The sequence below is a fragment of the Indicator indicator genome, unplaced genomic scaffold, assembly GCF_027791375.1.
Source record: "Indicator indicator isolate 239-I01 unplaced genomic scaffold, UM_Iind_1.1 iindUn_scaffold_64, whole genome shotgun sequence".
Taxonomy (NCBI): domain Eukaryota; kingdom Metazoa; phylum Chordata; class Aves; order Piciformes; family Indicatoridae; genus Indicator; species Indicator indicator.
This window is the reverse complement of record NW_026539195.1, coordinates 122163-136299: the sequence shown is the minus strand read 5'-3', so window position 1 is coordinate 136299 and position 14137 is coordinate 122163. Positions and strand designations below refer to the sequence as shown.

Genomic DNA, 14137 nt, shown 5'->3' with positions numbered 1-14137 from the left:
CCTCTGAGCCCACTCCAACAGCTCTGTGTCCTTCTCATGCTGGGGGCAGCAGGGCTCTGGCGAAGCAGAGCTGGCTGTGGCCCAGCAGTGAGCATACCACATGGCACCCAGTGCCCCCCAGGTCCTCCTCCTCACGTTCAGAGGAAGCAAATCTCCCATCCTGAGGTCTCCTCCTCTTCCTCTTGCAGGTTTGCTTGAATCTGCAGGACAATGCCTGGCTTCTTGGACAGCATTGCCACCATCATTGGCCTCTTCCACAAGCATGCAAAGGAAGATGGAGGCTGCTCCAGCCTCAGCAGGAGGAGGATGAAGGAGCTCATTGAGGAGGAGTTTGCAGATGTCATAGCTGTGAGTGCTGCTGCCAGAGTTCCAGGCCAAGGCTGGAATGGAGGGACCACATCTCCTCCAGGAGAGGGGAGAGATCCTTATGAGAGTGGGATGGGGAGGAAGTTCAAGAGGGACTGGGAGCTACTGGAGAGAGTCCAGGGGAGGCTGGGATGGTGCTGAGGGGCCTGGAGCAGCTCTGTGAGGAGCAAAGGCTGAGAGGCTGGAGAAGAGCAGCCCCAGAGGGGATCTGAGCAATGCTCAGCAAGAACTAAAGGCTGGGGGGCAAGAGGCTGGGGCCAAACTCTCATCAGTGGTGCCCAGGACCAGGCCAAGGGGCACAAAGTGGAGCCCAGGAGGTGCCACCTGAGCAGGAGGAGAAAGTTGTTTGGTGTGAGGGTGCTGGAGGCCTGGAGCAGGATACCCAGAGAGGTTGTGGAGTCTCCTGGTGTGGAGAGCTTCCAGCCCCTCCTGGGCATTGTGCTGTGGGCAAGCAGCAGCCACCCCCATGTCTGCATTTCTCTGGGGAGGGGCAGGGTGACCTCTCCTCTTTCCTTCTCTGCCTTTTCCCTGCAGAAGCCACACGACCCTCAGACGGTTGAGAAGATTCTGCAGTTCCTGGAGTGGGATGGGGATGGGAAAATCGATTTCACCGAGTACCTGCTCTTGGTGTTCAAAGTGGCCAGGGCCTGCTACTGGTACCTGCCCAAGGGCCCAACCCTGCTGCAAAGAACCAAGTTGACAACCACCAGCAAGTCCCTCCAGGAAGCTGAAATCAAGAGCAGAGGGAGCCGTCGGCAGCTCCAGGAGGAAGAAGAAGGAACCCAGGAGAGCAACCACCCCCGGTGTGAACCAGAGCTGCAACGAGGCACCAGGGTCAACGAGCTGGAGAGGCTTGAGGCAACGAGGGGGCAGCACCAGCAACGTAACCAACACAGCAGAGACGACACCAAAAGAAGCAACGAGCAGGAGGAGTTCCGAGAAGAACGCAGCCAGGAGCCACGGGACCAGAGGAGACGTCAGCCTCCAGAGCCAGCCCAAGGAGAGGCACAGCTCAGCAGGAACAGCAGCAGAGCACAGCAAGCTGGGCTGCAGGAAGAGGAGAGGCCACAGCTAGAAAGGCTTCGTCCAGAGGAGCTGCGAGACGTGAGGAGGTGCAGCCGGGGCTGTGAGCCTCAACCACGGCAGGACCGGTGGGGTGGCCTTGGGCCACAGGAACCAGCGTGGCCAGCACAGCATCAAAGGAGCCAATGGCCACAGGAAGCAGATAGAATAAGGTCCAACCAGCCACGTAGAGAACAGAGAAGCCGCTACCTGCTACGTGAGCTGGGCCAAAGATCAGCTGAAGGCAGCAGCCGGCAGACGGAGAGCCTGGCCCGGAGACGCCCACACCAGGCACGCCTGGAGGAGCCGCTAGAGCTCGACCGCAGCTGCTGTGAGCCAGAAAGAGAAGTCCCGGAGCGGGAGGAGGTCCAGCAACACGAGGATGAATATGAGGAAAGCGAGAGAGAAATCTGTGAGGATCAGCAGTGGGAGGAACGAGATGATGGAAGGAGGAGGGAGAGGAGGAGGGAGAGGAGGAGCGACGAGGAACGGGAGCTGGACCTGGAGGGTTATGAACAGCAGAGCCGGGAGACACGGGAGAGGGAAGAGCAACGATCCAGGAGAGAGAGCAGGGATGGAGAAAGGAGACAACAAGAGTCAGTGAGGTACGAGAGGACACGAGAGGCTGAGAGAGCAACAGCTGAGGCTCATGTCAAGATCCATCGTGAATCCCGGGAGCTGGAGCCAATTGAGGAAATTGAGGAAAGGAGGGACCGGGGCCGTGTCCGTGAAGAACCTGACAGGAGGATCAGAAGGGAACGAGAGAGGAGAATCGACCGGGAATGGGAGCTGGACCTGGAGGGCTATGAACGCCAGAGCCGGGAAAGAAGAGAAAGGGAAGAACGAGGAGTCAGGAGAGAGAGCAGGGATGGAGAAAGGAGACAGCGAGAGTCAGTGAGGTACGAGAGGACACGAGAGGCTGAGAGAGCAGCAGCTGAAGCTGATCTGAGGATCCAAGAGGAGTCCCGGGAGCTGGAGCCAGTTGAGGAGGTTATTGAAGGAAGGGACCGGGACCGTGTCCGTGAAGATCTAGAGGATGAGAGGAGGATCAGAAGGGAACGAGAGAGGGCAGAGCCTGTGCGGAGAGGAGAATCGACCGGGAACGGGAGGTAGACCTCGAGGGCCACGAACGCCAGAGCCGAGAGAGGCGAGAAAGTGAAGAGCAACGATCCAGGACCATCCAGAGAGACAGACGAGAGCCTGGAGATGGTGAAAGAAGACAACGAGAGTCAGTGAGGTACGAGAGGACACGAGAGGCTGAGAGAGCAGCAGCTGAAGCTGATGTCAAGATCCATCGTGAATCCCGGGAGCTGGAGCCAATTGAGGAGGTTGTTGAAGGAAGGGACCGGGACCGTGTCCGTGAAGATCTAGAGGATGAGAGGAGGATCAGAAGGGAACGAGAGAGGGCACAGCTTGTACAGGAGAGGAGAATCGACCGGGAACGGGAGCTGGACTTGGAGGGCTATGAATTCCAGAGCCGGGAGACACAAGAGAGGGAAGAGCAACGATCCAGGAGAGAGAGCAGGGATGGAGAAAGGAGACAACAAGAGTCAGTGAGGTACGAGAGGACACGAGAGGCTGAGAGAGCAACAGCTGAGGCTCATGTCAAGATCCATCGTGAATCCCGGGAGCTGGAGTCAATTGAAGAAGCTGAGGAAAGAAGGGACCGGGGCCGTGTCCGTGAAGAACCTGACAGGAGGATCAGAAGGGAACGAGAGAGGAGAATCGATCGGGAACAGGAGCTGGACCTGGAGGGCTATGAACGCCAGAGCCGGGAAAGAAGAGAAAGGGAAGAACGAGGAGTCAGGAGAGAGAGCAGGGATGGAGAAGGCAGACAGCGAGAGTCAGTGAGGTACGAGAGGACACGAGAGGCTGAGAGAGCAGCAGCTGAAGCTGATCTGAGGATCCAAGAGGAGTCCCGGGAGCTGGAGCCAGTTGAGGAGGTTGTTGAAGGAAGGGACCGGGACCGTGTCCGTGAAGATCTAGAGGATGAGAGGAGATCAGAAGGGAACGAGAGAGGGCAGAGGTTGTGCGGGAGAGGAGAATCGACCGGGAACGGGAGCTGGACCTGGAGGGTTATGAACGCCGCAGCCAGGAAACAAGAGAAAGGGAAGAACGAGGAGCCAGGAGAGAGAGCAGGGATGGAGAAGGCAGACAGCGAGAGTCAGTGAGGTACGAGAGGACACGAGAGGCTGAGAGAGCAGCAGCTGAAGCTGATCTGAGGATCCAAGAGGAGTCCCGGGAGCTGGAGCCAGTTGAGGAGGTTGTTGAAGGAAGGGACCGGGACCGTGTCCGTGAAGATCTAGAGGATGAGAGGAGAATCAGAAGGGAACGAGAGAGGGCAGAGGTTGTGCGGGAGAGGAGAATCGACCGGGAACGGGAGCTGGACCTGGAGGGTTATGAACGCCGCAGCCAGGAAACAAGAGAAAGGGAAGAACGAGGAGCCAGGAGAGAGAGCAGGGATGGAGAAGGCAGACAGCGAGAGTCAGTGAGGTACGAGAGGACACGAGAGGCTGAGAGAGCAGCAGCTGAAGCTGGTGTCAAGATCCATCGTGAATCCCGGGACCTGGAGCCAATTGAGGAAGCTGAGGAAAGGAGGGACCGGGACCGTGTCCGTGAAGAACCTGACAGGAGGATCAGAAGGGAACGAGAGAGGAGAATCTATCGGGAACGGGAGCTGGACCTGGAGGGCTATGAACGCCAGAGCCAGGAAAGAAGAGAAAGGGAAGAACGAGGAGTCAGGAGAGAGAGCAGGGATGGAGAAGGCAGACAGCGAGAGTCAGTGAGGTACGAGAGGACACGAGAGGCTGAGAGAGCAGCAGCTGAAGCTGGTGTCAAGATCCATCGTGAATCCCGGGAGCTGGAGCCAATTGAGGAGGTTGTTGAAGGAAGGGACCGGGACCGCGTCCGTGAAGATCTAGAGGATGAGAGGAGGATCAGAAGGGAACGAGAGAGGGCACAGCTTGTACAGGAGAGGAGAATCGACCGGGAACGGGAGCTGGACCTGGAGGGCTATGAATTCCAGAGCCAGGAGACACAAGAGAGGGAAGAGCAACGATCCAGGAGAGAGAGCAGGGATGGAGAAAGGAGACAACAAGAGTCAGTGAGGTACGAGAGAACACGAGAGGCTGAGAGAGCAACAGCTGAGGCTCATGTCAAGATCCATCGTGAATCCCGGGAGCTGGAGTCAATTGAAGAAGCTGAGGAAAGGAGGGACCGGGGCCGTGTCCGTGAAGAACCTGACAGGAGGATCAGAAGGGAACGAGAGAGGAGAATCGATCGGGAACAGGAGCTGGACCTGGAGGGCTATGAACGCCAGAGCCGGGAAAGAAGAGAAAGGGAAGAACGAGGAGTCAGGAGAGAGAGCAGGGATGGAGAAAGGAGGCAGCGAGAGTCAGTGAGGTACGAGAGGACACGAGAGGCTGAGAGAGCAGCAGCTGAAGCTGGTGTCAAGATCCATCGTGAATCCCGGGAACTGGAGCCAATTGAGGAAGCTGAGGAAAGGAGGGACCGGGACCGTGTCCGTGAAGAACCTGACAGGAGGATCAGAAGGGAACGAGAGAGGAGAATCGATCGGGAACGGGAGCTGGACCTGGAGGGCTATGAACGCCAGAGCCGGGAAAGAAGAGAAAGGGAAGAACGAGGAGTCAGGAGAGAGAGCAGGGATGGAGAAGGCAGACAGCGAGAGTCAGTGAGGTACGAGAGGACACGAGAGGCTGAGAGAGCAGCAGCTGAAGCTGGTGTCAAGATCCATCGTGAATCCCGGGAGCTGGAGCCAATTGAGGAGGTTGTTGAAGGAAGGGACCGGGACCGTGTCCGTGAAGATCTAGAGGATGAGAGGAGGATCAGAAGGGAACGAGAGAGGGCAGAGGTTGTGCAGGAGAGGAGAATCGACCGGGAACGGGAGCTGGACCTGGAGGGCTATGAATTCCAGAGCCGGGAGACACAAGAGAGGGAAGAGCAACGATCCAGGAGAGAGAGTAGGGACGGAGAAAGGAAACAACAAGAGTCAGTGAGGTACGAGAGGACACGAGAGGCTGAGAGAGCAACAGCTGAGGCTCATGTCAAGATCCATCGTGAATCCCGGGAGCTGGAGTCAATTGAAGAAGCTGAGGAAAGAAGGGACCGGGGCCGTGTCCGTGAAGAACCTGACAGGAGGATCAGAAGGGAACGAGAGAGGAGAATCGATCGGGAACAGGAGCTGGACCTGGAGGGCTATGAACGCCAGAGCTGGGAAAGAAGAGAAAGGGAAGAACGAGGAGTCAGGAGAGAGAGCAGGGATGGAGAAGGCAGACAGCGAGAGTCAGTGAGGTACGAGAGGACACGAGAGGCTGAGAGAGCAGCAGCTGAAGCTGATCTGAGGATCCAAGAGGAGTCCCGGGAGCTGGAGCCAGTTGAGGAGGTTGTTGAAGGAAGGGACCGGGACCGTGTCCGTGAAGATCTAGAGGATGAGAGGAGGATCAGAAGGGAACGAGAGAGGGCAGAGCCTGTGCGGGAGAGGAGAATCGACCGGGAACGGGAGGTAGACCTCGAGGGCCACGAACGCCAGAGCCGAGAGAGGCGAGAAAGTGAAGAGCAACGATCCAGGACCATCCAGAGAGACAGACGAGAGCCTGGAGATGGTGAAAGAAGACAACGAGAGTCAGTGAGGTACGAGAGGACACGAGAGGCTGAGAGAGCAGCAGCTGAAGCTGATGTCAAGATCCATCGTGAATCCCGGGAGCTGGAGCCAATTGAAGAAGCTGAGGAAAGGAGGGACCGGGACCGTGTCCGTGAAGAACCTGACAGGAGGATCAGAAGGGAACGAGAGAGGAGAATCGATCGGGAACAGGAGCTGGACCTGGAGGGCTACGAACGCCAGAGCCAGGAAAGAAGAGAAAGGGAAGAACGAGGAGTCAGGAGAGAGAGCAGGGATGGAGAAGGCAGACAGCGAGAGTCAGTGAGGTACGAGAGGACACGAGAGGCTGAGAGATCAGCAGCTGAGGCTCACGTCAAGATCCATCGTGAATCCCGGGAGCTGGAGCCAATTGAAGAAGTTGAGGAAAGGAGGGACCGGGGCCGTGTCCGTGAGGATCTAGAGGATGAGAGGAGGATCAGAAGGGAACGAGAGAGGGCACAGGTTGTACAGGAGAGGAGAATCGGTCGGGAACAGGAGCTGGACTTGGAGGGCTATGAATTCCAGAGCCGGGAGACACAAGAGAGGGAAGAGCAACGATCCAGGAGAGAGAGCAGGGATGGAGAAAGGAGACAGCAAGAGTCAGTGAGGTACGAGAGGACACGAGAGGCTGAGAGAGCAGCAGCTGAAGCTGGTGTCAAGATCCATCGTGAATCCCGGGAGCTGGAGCCAATTGAAGAAGCTGAGGAAAGGAGGGACCGGGGCCGTGTCCGTGAAGAACCTGACAGGAGGATCAGAAGGGAACGAGAGAGGAGAATCGACCGGGAACGGGAGCTGGACCTAGAGGACTACGAACGCCAGAGCCGGGAAAGAAGAGAAAGGGAAGAACGAGGAGTCAGGAGAGAGAGCAGGGATGGAGAAAGGAGACAGCGAGAGTCAGTGAGGTACGAGAGGACACGAGAGGCTGAGAGGGCAGCAGCTGAAGCTGGTGTCAAGATCCATCGTGAATCCCGGGAGCTGGAGCCAATTGAGGAGGTTGTTGAAGGAAGGGACCGGGACCGTGTCCGTGAAGATCTAGAGGATGAGAGGAGAATCAGAAGGGAACGAGAGAGGGCAGAGCCTGTGCGGGAGAGGAGAATCGACCGGGAACGGGAGCTGGACCTGGAGGGTTATGAACGCCGCAGCCAGGAAACAAGAGAAAGGGAAGAACGAGGAGCCAGGAGAGAGAGCAGGGATGGAGAAGGCAGACAGCGAGAGTCAGTGAGGTACGAGAGGACACGAGAGGCTGAGAGAGCAGCAGCTGAAGCTGGTGTCAAGATCCATCGTGAATCCCGGGACCTGGAGCCAATTGAGGAAATTGAGGAAAGGAGGGACCGGGGCCGTGTCCGTGAAGATGTAGAGGATGAGAGGAGGATCAGAAGGGAACGAGAGAGGGCAGAGGTTGTGCGGGAGAGGAGAATCGATCGGGAACGGGAGCTGGAAATTTCTGAGAGCCAAAGACGAGGTAGCAGTGAAAGAGAAGAACGAGCCAGGGCCAGCCAGAGGGACTCCCGTGAGAGCAGCAGGCTCCAGATAATCGAGGAAGAGCAGGAAGTTGACTTCGTCCAACGCCGTCAGGCAGCTGAGTTACGACGTGAAGTGTCTGAGGCAGAGGAGGGACAGAGGACCCGCAGGCTTCTACGGGAGGAAGAAGCAGCTGAGGCAGACAGCAGCTGGATCCGTGAGGATGAAGGACGACGACGTGAGAGGAGCCTCTACCAAACCGTGGATGTGGATACCAGGGACCTCTCCCTGCCGGGCAACCAGGCACCGGTCAGTGACCTGCGGGTCCGTTACATCCCCGCCGAGCCTGACGTGCAGCCAGAGGTGAGGGTCCTGCCCCAGCCTTGCGACCCTCAGACCATAGCCTACCTGGTCCACGTCATCCAGAACGTGAACGATCCTGAAGCCACCACCTATGAGATCGTTTGCCACCAGCCCCACGACCCGGAGCAGCCTCTCTACGTGAAGAAGTGCCAGGTGTCAGCCAAGCCACCAGCAGCTCCCTGCGATGCCAACAGCCCCCCGGAGCCACAGCCCCAAAGGGATGAGGGAGAAACGGAGGAGCTCGAACCCCTGCGGCAAGAGGACCCCCCAGCTTCCAGCTCCCGGGAAAACCCAGAGGATCTCGAAGAGCCACAGGAGAGAACCGAAAGAGGGGTGAAGGAAGGGGCTCCCCGGGCTTCTGCCACCGAGCTGGGGGCTGCTAAGGCTGACCCTGGCCGGGCAAAGACCAAGGAGGACCGGAGGGACAGGCAGCGCCCCGAGGTGCCCAGCGCAGAGGAGAGGCAGCAGCAGCCCCAGGGAGATGGATCAAAGGCTGCCAGGGAGAGGGTCCTGCGGGAGCCTGAACCCAGCTGCCAGGTGAGGGATCGTGAGGACAGGGAGGCCAAGGACTGCCCACCTCCGCCCCAGGCTGCGGAGCCACGGGAAGCCGGCCAGCAGAGCCGGAGAGTTGCCGACGAGAGCCGAGCTCAGCCGGCGCGGAGGGACGGAGCCAGCCGCGGCCGAGAGGTTGCGGAGCTTCCTCCTGCCGAGAGGAGCAACCAGACCCGGCAGGAGAGCGCCAGGAGGAGCCCCTGGGCAGACAGCGATGCTCAGCGGGAGGAAGAGCCCCGTCCGGGCACCAAGCAGAGCCAGGGCCCCTCCGGCACCCCACAGGAGGCACCGAGCCGTGCGACCAAGGATGCAACCAAAGCTTCTTGAGAAGTCCTGCCCCTGGAGCCGGCAGAGCTTCCCCGAGCCCCTTTGAGGATCACTTCTGCTCTCTGCTTTCACTTTAGGATCACTTCTTCTCTCTGCTTTCACCTTAGGCTGCCACCACAGCACGCAAAGGCTTAATGGGTTGCAGGGAGATGGTGCCGAGTGGCTTTGGGGGTTCTCCAGGTAGCAAATCGTCAGCAGAGAGGCTCTGCCTCAGGATCTCCAGCTTCTGCCTCCCTGCACCATGTCTTGGCCACCTTCATGCAGTATTTAGTCACCTTGCAGCTCTAATTGGATTCCTTGGGTCTCTCTCTGTCCTTGGGGTCCTCTCTCATCTCTCCTCCCCTGTGGCACAGCTGCAGCTCACCACCCTCACAGCTCCTCAGCCTTCTGAACAAAAAGAATTGAAAGCTCCAGCAGCTCCTTCTGAGGGCTGAAAATCCTCAAGTCTGGGAAGAAAAAAAAAAACAAAACCCACAAAACAGCCAAACTCTTCCCTTTTGTAGATGCAGAGCTTTGGGTGACACTTTCCTGCTCTCCTCACAGCTGAGCAGCCTCCCAGGCTGCTGCTCCACAGAGGCTTTGAGTTCTGCTGAGGCTCCTGCAGGGTGCTGGGGGTGGGTGGAAGGGGGTTTGGGTTTCCTCTTTCTCCTTCTGATGTATCGCATGAAAAAAAATCAGAATAAATTGCTGCTGCCTGCACCACTGCTGCCTTCCTTCATCCTCACACCCAGCTTCGACAGGGGCTTGCAGGGGGAGGGGTGGGGGGGGGTGGGGTGGGGGGTTGAAGCTGCAGGAGGGGAGATTGAGAGTGGAGAGTGGGGAGAAATTCTTCACAGTGAGTCAGAGGAGAGCCTGGCACAGGCTGCCCAGGGAGGCTGTGGCTGCCCCCTCCCTGAAGGTGTTCAAGGCCAGGCTGGATGAGGCCTTGAGCAACCTGGGCTGGGGGGAGGTGTCCCTGCCCATGGCAGGGGGTTGGAGCTGGATGAGCTTTAAGGTCCTTTCCAACCCAACCCATTCCAGGATTCTGTGACTTCCACAAGGGCCTCAACCTGGTGGGAGGTGGCCCAGCTCAGATCACAGAATCACAGAGTGGGAAGGGGTGGAAGGGACCTCTGGAGATCATCCAGTCCAGCCCTCTGCCACAAGAGGTTCACAGGTGGGTTTGGAATGGCTCCACCACCTCTGATCCTCCACATCTCAGGCACTTCACTCAACCCTGCTGCTGAAAATGGTCTCCAAGTCCTCCCTGCTAGGAGCCCACAGAAGTATCTCAGTCTCCCTCCCTCCCTCCCTCCTCCTCCTCAAGCTGATTTCAGAGGCTTCCATCCCAGCTCATGAATGCTGTGGTCCAAAGCCTTCCCAGGAAGCTGTGGATGTGCCCTTGTGCTCTGCTGTCATGGCAGACACTGGACATGGGGAGGACCAGCAGTCCAAGGCCACCCAGGTGCACATTTCCCTGGCCACATGCACTCAGCTGCCTCTGCCCCTGGGCTCTCCCCTTCCTGGATCCTTGGGCAGCAGAGAGGCAGCAGCAGGGCATGGAAGATGCACCAAACCCTACCTGTGGTGCACAAAGCTCTGGAGATGGAGACATCCCCGAGCAGAAATCCAGGTTTGAATTCCCTTTTCTGTCCCTGGAGCAAGAGTTGGAGTTCCCTCAGCAGCAGATGGAGCTGCAAGGCTGCAAGAAGGCAGCAGGAGAAGCCAGGACAAGCCCAGCACCATCTGCGTCCTGCTCTTGAACGCAAGCGGAGCCTGCTGCCTGCTGGTGGGGCTGGGCCAGGACGGACGAGAGCCTCTCAGCTCCACCACAGGCCCAGGGGACAGCCCCTAAGGGCTCCTCACTCCCCCACCAAGCCACGGTCACCAGCCTGCGATGGTGCCAGGGGGGAAAGGTCTGTCCCAGGCAGGGGGAGATGCTCTCAGCCACGTCCCCTCGCTGCCGTGTGGCAGTGGCAGCGTCTCGGTGACAGACATATGGCAGCACAGATGGAGCTGTCTGCAACCGCAGCCAGAGCCTGGACTGCAAACACACCGACAGCAGCAAGAAACCTCCTGAAATCCCTCCCTGCGGCCAGGAGGAGCCTGGCCACCACCCCTTCCCCTGGGATTCCCTCTTGCACAGACCCTGGGAGAAGAGCCTGACCCCCATCCGGCTCCAGCCTCCTCTCAGGGAGCTGTAGAGAGCCAGGAGGTCTCTCCTCAGCCTCCTCTGCTTCACGCTATGGAAGAAATGGATCTGTAAAGGGACAGGTGGCAAAGCACTGAAGGGAGAGAAGAGCTTGGGAGGAGAAAATGAAACTGGAAATAATCGGAAAGAAGGAAAAATCGGGGAGGGAGAAGGGGCCAGAGGCTAGAGGAGGGGCCAGGAGCTTGGGGACCTCAGGCAGGTCCAGATTCGCCGTTAGAGCTGACACAGCCCAGGGCAGCCCCGGGGCTGAGTCAGGGCTGGGCGCTGGCTCCGAGGGCGGTGGCTCTGCGGTAAGGCTCACAACGAACCCAGCTCCTGCCTTGCCACATCGCTGCCAGGCCCTGCCCGGGACACAGCCCTGCTGAGCACCAGCCATGGTGAGTGAGCTGGGAGCCACCACGGGCAGGGAGAAGGGAGGAGAAGGGGCAAGGAGGGGAGAAGAAGGGGCAAGGAGGAGGAGAAAAAGGGGGACAAGGAGAGGGAGAAGAATGGAGGCAAGGAGGGGGAGAGAAAGGGGCAAGAGGGGGAGAAGAAAGGGCAGGGAGGGGAGAAGAAGGGGCAGGGAGGGGAGAAGAAGGGGCAGGGAGAGGAGAAGAAGGGACAAGGAGGGGAAAAGAAGGGGCAAGGAGGGAGAAGAAGAAGGGGCAAGAGGGAGAGAAGAAGAGGTGGGGGGGAGAAGAAAGGGCAAGAGGGGAAGAAGAAGGGGCGGAGGAGGGGGGGAGAGAGAAGGCAGAGGAGCTTCTGCCTCAAGAGCTGCTGCTGAGCTGCCCTGTGGCACAGGAATTGGAGCTGGTGCCAAGGGCTGAGCTATATCTCCCCTAGGGAGGGGGCCTGGGCACGGGCAGAGGGTCCCTGCAGATGTAGGGGACCAGGGGGTGGCATTTGTGTTGTTCTCCACCAACCCCACCCCCAGACTCAGGGCTGCAGCTCTGCTCTCACCCATTCCATCCCCCTCCCCGGCCCCAGCACCAGGGCAGGGGGTACCAAGGAACCCCCCAAAGAGCAGCAGCAGCAGCCCAGCTCCTCTCCCACCCAACCAGGCTGCAGCGAGCCTCGGGCAGGGCAGGATGTGGCCAAGAGGCCTCAGGATGCTGAGGTTAGGCAGGGAGGGGCAGACTCCTCCCAGCTGTGGGAAGGGGAAGGAAACTCAGAATGGGTCGGGCTGGAAAAGACCTCTGGGATCATCGGCTCCAAACAGCCCCCGAAGCCCACCACGGCCACTAAACCCTGTCCTGAAGGAGCCTCACACTCCCCTCTCCCCCTCCCCCCCGGGCCAGCCCCTGCTGGCTGGCAGCAGCCAAATCCGCATTTTTCTCTCCTGACTCAGAGTTTCTGCTCTGTCCAGGCAGGGCAAGGGGAAGAAAAGGGGGAGGGGAAAGGACTTCCCCTGCCAGGAAAGCAGGGAACACAGCAGCAGGTTGCTGTGGCTGCAGCACCACCCAGGAGACTCCTCCACGGGAGCTGACATCTCCCCGGGGGATTTTCCATCAGCCACTCCCCAGCCCTCTTGGGTCGCTGCCTGCACCCCAGCCCTGCTCTGCCAAGGCAGGGGAGAGAGTCGGGGCAGGGAAAAATGCAGCTCGACAGGTTGGGCAGAGGAGACTCCGAGGGCAGGAGGCCCCCCAGCAGCCCAACCCTCCTCCAGGGACTGGCAGGGTGAGGCAGGGCAGGGTGGGCAGAGGCCAGGGGCAGGCTCCTCTTCACCCAGGGGCAGGGTGGTCGACCAGGGTCAGGGTCTTCACCCGGGGCCAGGCTCTTCCTCAGCCAGGGTCACAGAATCACAGAACCAACCAGGCTGGAAGAGACCTCCAAGATCACCGAGTCCAACAGATCACCCAACCCTCGGCTCTTCCTCAGCCAGCCCCGGAGCCCCCTGCAGGGCTCACCAGGTCCTGCCCTTGCTCCCGCAGCCCACCGAGACCGAACGCTGCATCGAGTCCCTCCTGGCCGTCTTCCAGCGCTATGCAGGCAGGGAAGGAGACAACTGCACCCTGTCCAAGAGGGAGTTCCTGGCCTTCATGAACACGGAGCTGGCTGCTTTCACCAAGGTGAGCCAACTCCAGCTCCAAAGTTGTCTCCCATGGGACAGCAGTTAAAGGCTGTGCCCCTGGAAGCACCCTGGGGTGGGGGATTGGAGGAGCTCAGTCCCCCCAGAGTCATGGAATCGTGGGCAGGAGACACCACCAGAGCTCACCCAGGGTCAGCCCCAACCAAGCTGAGCTGGTGGCAGCCAGGGAGCATCTCCCACCTCTCTGGGCAGCCTGGGCCAGGCTCTGCCCACCCTCAGCACCACCAATTCCTCCTTCTCTCCACTCTCCATCTCCTTCTTGCACTTCCCAACCATCCCTCCTCTTGTCCTGCCACCACAGGCCCTGCTCCAAACTCTGTCCCCAGCTTTCTGCTCAGCCCTGGAAGGGCTCCAGAAGGTCTCCCTGGAGCCTTCTCCTCTCCAGGCTGAACTCCCCCAACTCTCCCAGCCTGGCCTCCCAGCAGAGGGCTTCCAGCCCTGCCAGCATTGCTGTGACCTCCTCTGGCCCTGCTCCACCAGGTCCCTGTCTGAGGACTCCAGAGCTGACTTCCTCACATCTTTGCTCTCTCTTTGGTTGAAAACCAAGAGCTGGCCTGGCTGGAGCCCCTCTGCCAAAGCCTCTCCTTGGTGAGGAGCTCAGCAGCCACCAGCTCCATACCTGGGGTGGGTTCAGTGAGGGGCTCAAGGCTGCCATGGAGTCCCTCTCTCCCTCTTTGGTCTTCACCTCTTTGGGTCTCTCCCAGAACCAGAAGGACCCAGCTGTGGTGGACAGGATGATGAAGAAGCTTGACCTGAACAGTGATGGGCAGCTGGACTTCCAGGAGTTCCTCAACCTCATTGGGGGCATAGCAGTGGCCTGCCACAACACCCTGGTGGTGAAGACCCCTACCCACTGAGCCTGGCTCTGGCTTTCCTCCAGCTCTCTGAACACTCCTGGAAGATGGATGCACAGCTGGCAGCAGTGCCCTGGGGCTGGGCACTTCCCCACTCCCTTTTTTATGTATTAAAAAACCCAAAAGGTTTCAAACACCAGCAGGAGGAAATGGTTTGATTGCAGCAGCAGGGAACAAAACCCTGCCCCAAGCAGGAGCTCCAGGCCCTGCCCTCTGCTCCTCCACCTGAGGTGAGG

At 59.2% G+C, this 14137-nt stretch overlaps 2 protein-coding genes across 2 annotated transcripts; both read left to right on the top strand.

The window, feature by feature from the left end:
* Positions 1-210: 210 nt before the first annotated feature.
* LOC128980101 (trichohyalin-like) lies at positions 211-8788 on the top strand. The gene is made up of 6 exons (XM_054398541.1): positions 211-348; positions 901-2505; positions 2565-3503; positions 3665-3824; positions 3954-7211; positions 7341-8788. Exons 1-6 carry the CDS (start codon positions 211-213, stop codon positions 8786-8788), a joined length of 7548 nt encoding a protein of 2515 aa, XP_054254516.1.
* A 2493-nt stretch (positions 8789-11281) lies between these two features.
* Positions 11282-14017, top strand: S100A11 (S100 calcium binding protein A11). The gene is made up of 3 exons (XM_054398561.1): positions 11282-11356; positions 12890-13027; positions 13752-14017. Exons 1-3 carry the CDS (start codon positions 11354-11356, stop codon positions 13902-13904), a joined length of 294 nt encoding a protein of 97 aa, XP_054254536.1. The 5' UTR covers positions 11282-11353; the 3' UTR covers positions 13905-14017.
* Positions 14018-14137: the final 120 nt, after the last annotated feature.